Source organism: Engraulis encrasicolus, chromosome 8 (genome assembly GCF_034702125.1).
Source record: "Engraulis encrasicolus isolate BLACKSEA-1 chromosome 8, IST_EnEncr_1.0, whole genome shotgun sequence".
NCBI classification, from domain to species: Eukaryota; Metazoa; Chordata; class Actinopteri; order Clupeiformes; family Engraulidae; genus Engraulis; species Engraulis encrasicolus.
In genome coordinates this window covers 5,096,328-5,101,327 of record NC_085864.1, presented here as the reverse complement: position 1 = coordinate 5,101,327, position 5,000 = coordinate 5,096,328, and the positions used below count along the sequence as shown (strand labels likewise).

The 5,000-nt window shown below is 45.4% G+C and overlaps 1 protein-coding gene across 4 annotated transcripts in view; it reads left to right on the top strand.

The window, feature by feature from the left end:
• The window catches only part of LOC134454083 (acetyl-CoA carboxylase-like), a 132,582-nt gene that overhangs the window by 103,254 nt on the left and 24,328 nt on the right, over positions 1–5,000 (top strand). For all 4 annotated transcript variants that reach the window (XM_063204859.1, XM_063204860.1, XM_063204861.1 and 1 more), the window contains 2 exons: positions 395–572; positions 1,573–1,685. In XM_063204859.1, coding sequence (XP_063060929.1) covers positions 395–572; positions 1,573–1,685 — 291 coding nt within the window. The remainder of the gene's footprint in view (positions 1–394; positions 573–1,572; positions 1,686–5,000) is intronic.

Sequence of the window (5,000 nt, the reverse complement as noted above, 5' to 3'; positions counted from 1 at the left end):
TACCAGAGAGGATACAGGAAGAATTAACAAAGTCTGATTATACCGACTAAACAAGGTGGCAAACTGTTTTGAGTAATGTGCTTAAAAAATATTGTATGAAAATGCAGAATTATTTTAATAATTATACTACAGCATTGAAGATGCATATTGTAAAAATAATAATTTAAAACATGTAAAACATGTAAAACTCTCTATGACGGTGGTGACGCACCTTAGTGACAGGGGGTAGGTTGTTCCACATGAAACTGAATTGTGCTGGTTAATGAGACATTGCGAACAGGTGCTGAAGTTTGCTGCATATGTGTATCGATATTTACCCTGATATGTCTCCTTTCTCCCCCTCTCTCCTCCCCCATCCTTACCTACCTCCATCCCGCCATCTCTCCGTCTGCAGACATGTACGACCAGGTGCTAAAGTTCGGAGCCTTAATTGTGGACGGTCTGCGGGAGTACCGGCAGCCGGTGCTGGTGTACATCCCTCCGCAGGCGGAGCTGAGGGGCGGCTCCTGGGTGGTCATCGACCCCACCATCAACCCAGAGCACATGGAGATGTACGCCGACGTGGACAGCCGGTAAGATGCCCGCCTTTTTATTTTCTTTGCACAATGCAGGTCAGTGGTGGAGGTAAGATTGCAAGTACTGTACATGCAACGATGGGTATCTGTGGTGGCCTAATGGTTAGGGAGTTGGTCTTTCAATCAGGGGGTTGTAGGTTCAAATCCCACCTGACCTCCCTATAGCTCAATCTATGGCTGAAGTGTCCTTGAGAACGACACCTGACCCCACATTGCTCTTGGAACTGTAACCGATACCCTGAAATATATAAATTGTAAATCTCTTTTCTTTGGTTAAAAATGTGAGAAGTGTAAAGGCAATGTAATGTTAATGTAATGTACATACGGAGATGGAGAGCTGGTGAGATGCCCGCCGGCTACATTTCAAGATGTAGCCTTTTGCTGTAAATGGAATTATGACTGAAAATCATCATAACAACCTTTCTAAGAAAAGTAAGAAGTAACAGATTAAGACTTGGATCATTAAAAGTAAATATGTTGTACAAGTGATAAATAAAAGAACTACAAACTTATACTACAGCGATTATGATATTGTTGTATTAAATTGGAGGCAATTGCAGCTGTGCAAGTGATGAAACATTTTCTTAATGGTCTGATGGAAAGTAATAATTTGTAATAATTACAGTATAATTAGTGGTTTAAAAAATAAATATTAGGATCTCCATGCTGCGCAATTTATTTCGAAACAGTTTGCTCTTTCTGAATGAGTAAAAGAAATATGTACAGTATAATTTTGGTAAATATCCATTGCTTGCTGCTACCAGCGGGATAGTTCATTTTAGCCATCTACTTATTTATTTATTTAGCTGATGAGCTTTTGATGAATTCCACTGTAGCAGCATGGAGAGATTCAAGGTCCCCCAAAACACACCAACCCATCGTGCGTGTCTGTGTGCGTGCGTGTGGGTGTGCGTGTGTGTGTGCGTATGCGTTTACGTGTACACATGTTTGTGTGTACGCGGCGTGTGTGTGTGTCTGCTGCCTCCTCTGTCTGTAGTGGGGGTGTGTTGGAGCCTGAGGGCACGGTGGAGATTAAGTTCCGGAAGAAGGACCTGCTGAAAGCCATGCTGCGCGTGGACCAGCAGTACCGCAGCCTGCGAGAACGCCTGGGTGAGTCACTGCATGTGTATGTGTATTTGTATATACACACCCACCCACACACACACACAAACACACTTTCTTGTGTTTGTGTGTGTGTGTGGGTGGGTGTGTATATATGTGCGTGTGGGGGAAAAGCGCATGTGAATATGGGCAGACCTGGCTTCATGGTTAAGGAAAGGGCTTTAGATCAGAGGGTTACTGGTTCGACTCCCACCCTTCCACTAAGCCTTACCCTACCGCACTTCATGGCTGAGGTGACATTAAGCAACTTATAAATAATTGTTGCTCGTTTTGCATGAAAGCATCAGCTAAGTGTAGTGTAATGTAATGTAATGAATAGAGGAGTGTGTGTGTGCATGTTTGTGAGACCAGCCCTGTTTGACCAGCATGTTTGTGAGACCAGAGCCTTCACTGACACCTGTGTGTGCGTGCGTGTGTGTGCGCGTGCGTGTGTGCGTGCGTGCACAGCACCTGTGTCCTTCACAGTGATGGCAACACGCAGTATGTCCTCTCTCTCTCTTTCTCTCTCTCTCGCTCTCTCTCTCTCTCTCTCTCTCTCTCTCTCTCTCTCTCTCTCTCTCTCTCTCTCTCTCTCTCTCTCTCTCGCTCTCTCTCTCTCTCTCTTCTCTACATTACTTCAATATTAGCTCCACATTTGAGACATATTGCACCTCTCTGGCGTTGCTGCCAAATGTCATTTAAAAGGAAACTGTTCTATGACAATGGCAGTCAAGAAGTCTTCAATTCTCAAGAAGTCAAAGTGTACACTATACATGGGCCACAAAATAAATTAACCATGGTAATGGCCAAACAAACGAGCAATCAAACAAATTAATTAATACATATACCTCGTGTACACACACATACACACACACAAACACAAACACACACCCAAACCTCCCAGCCACATTGTGTAAATACACTGCTGAACGCAAACATACACACACTAACACTCACACACAACTTCCCCCTCCAGGGCAGGCGCCAGTGCATATACACACATTCTGTTGGCACAATAACCTGCTGTGCACCATAAACATACAATATATACCCCCACAGTGCACACACACACACACACACACACACACACACACACACACACACACACACACACACACACACACACACACACACACACACACACACACACACACACACACACACACACACGGCACACACACACACGGCACACACACACACACACACACACACACACACACACACACACACACACACACACACACACACAAACAAACACGTATATAAATACATACAGTGCAATAGCCACACTATTTCTCTCTCTGCTCCACATTTCACCCCTGTGGCGGTGAGGGGGTTAACTGCTCTTCTTTGGAGCGGCTGGTTGCTGCTGCGGGAGAAATTGTGTGTAAAATGTGGCGAGCTGTAAGCACCAGCGTGCTCACTCACACACACTTGCTCTGACGCACGCACTCAAGCACAGACTCACACACGCAAACACACACACAAACAAAAACACACACGCGCGCAAACACACAAATACACACACATTCGTTCCCGCAAACACACACACACACACACACACACACACACACACACACACACACACACACACACACACACACACACACACACACACACACACACACACACACACAAACACATTTGTGCGCTCACGTACACACACTCACACACCCTCACTCTCTATCATACACACGCACACGCATGCACGCACGCACGCACGCACGCACACACACACACACACACACACACACACACACACACACACACACACACACACACACACACACACACAATTGCACACCACACACCCACACACACACACGCTCACAGCGAGAGCCGGGCCAGGCTGCAGGCGACTCCGCTGTGCGACCATTACTGATGCCGAGGCTGACTCCCCGCCACCAGAAATCTCTGTTTGTTTTCCACACCGGTAAAAAAAAATGCCCAGCCACAACCGCAACCTCAACCGGCGCCGCAAGCCAGAGAAGTAATGGTGTGAGAGAGATGGAGGGAAAGAGGAAGTGACAAGGAGAGAGAGAGAGAGGGAGACAGAGAAAGAGAGGCAGTGACTGCAATGGAGACACTGAAGGAGGGACAGCCTGAGTCTGCCCTTGCCTTTCTCTCTCTTTCCTTCTTTCATTATCTCTATCCCTCTCTCTCGCTCTCTCTCTCTCTCTCTCTCTCTCTCTCTCTCTCTCTCACTCTCTCAATTCAATCCAATTCAACGGTAGTTTTATTGACATTACTCGTGAAAAGCAGTGTCGCCAAAGCTGACATACTGTACAACAAAATAGTACTAATAACAGTAAAACAACACAAAAATGAATGATAATAACTAGTACATACAGTGCACAAGTCAATTATCTCTCTCTCTCTCTCTCTCTCTCTCTCTCTATTCCTCTCTTGCTCTATCTCTTTCACTCTCTGTCTCTCTGTCTCTCTCTCTCTCTCTCTCTCTCTCTCTCTCTCTCTCTCTCTCTCTCTCTCTCTCTCTCTCTCTCTCTCTCTCTCTCGTGTCACTGCCAGTCTATAACAGCATGGCCTCCAGAGGGGGCTGCCAGACAGCAGGCGAGTCGGACTAGACCAGGGTGTGTGTGTGTCTGTGTGTGTCTGTATCTGTGTGTGTGTGTGTTTGTGTCTGTTTGTGCCTGTGTGGTTTATGGGAAATGGAGAGAAGGTTGTGTGTGTGTGCGTGTGTGCGTGCGTGTGCCCACGTGCGTGTGATAGCTGGAGGTAGGTTTTCACAACATGATCTCCAAAAATTCTGTGCTCCTGGACACGGATGCTAAGGACACGAAATCCGTGTCCAGGAGCACGGATTTTGCCAAAATTCTGTGCTCCAGGACACGGAATTGTTTTCCGTGCTCCTGGACACGGAATTGTTATCCGTGATGGACACACAGAAGTGCTCTCTCTATACTCCCACAGCTCTATGTTTCCACAGTCTTGTGTTTTCTCAGGATTTTTCTAATTTCAAATATTTTTTCTCTAAAAAAAAACATTTCTTACTGACAGGTTAGGGTTAGGGATTGTTTTGGTCTGGGCACAGCTAGTATTCTTTCATTCATTATATGAATTTGATAGCCTATCAACGAACTGGAAAAGTTATTTCTCAAAAATATGTCTTTAATTAAAGGTTAAGGTTAGGGAATGTTTTGGTCAGGGCACAACTTAAATTGCTATAGCATTATTTTGCATAGGATTAGCATTTGGTATGTATTTTGTAATGATAGAGTTAACACAGTGCTGTGGGAATATAGAAAGCACTTCCGTGTGCCCATCACGGAAAACAATTCCGTGTGCAGAAGCACTGAATTTTGG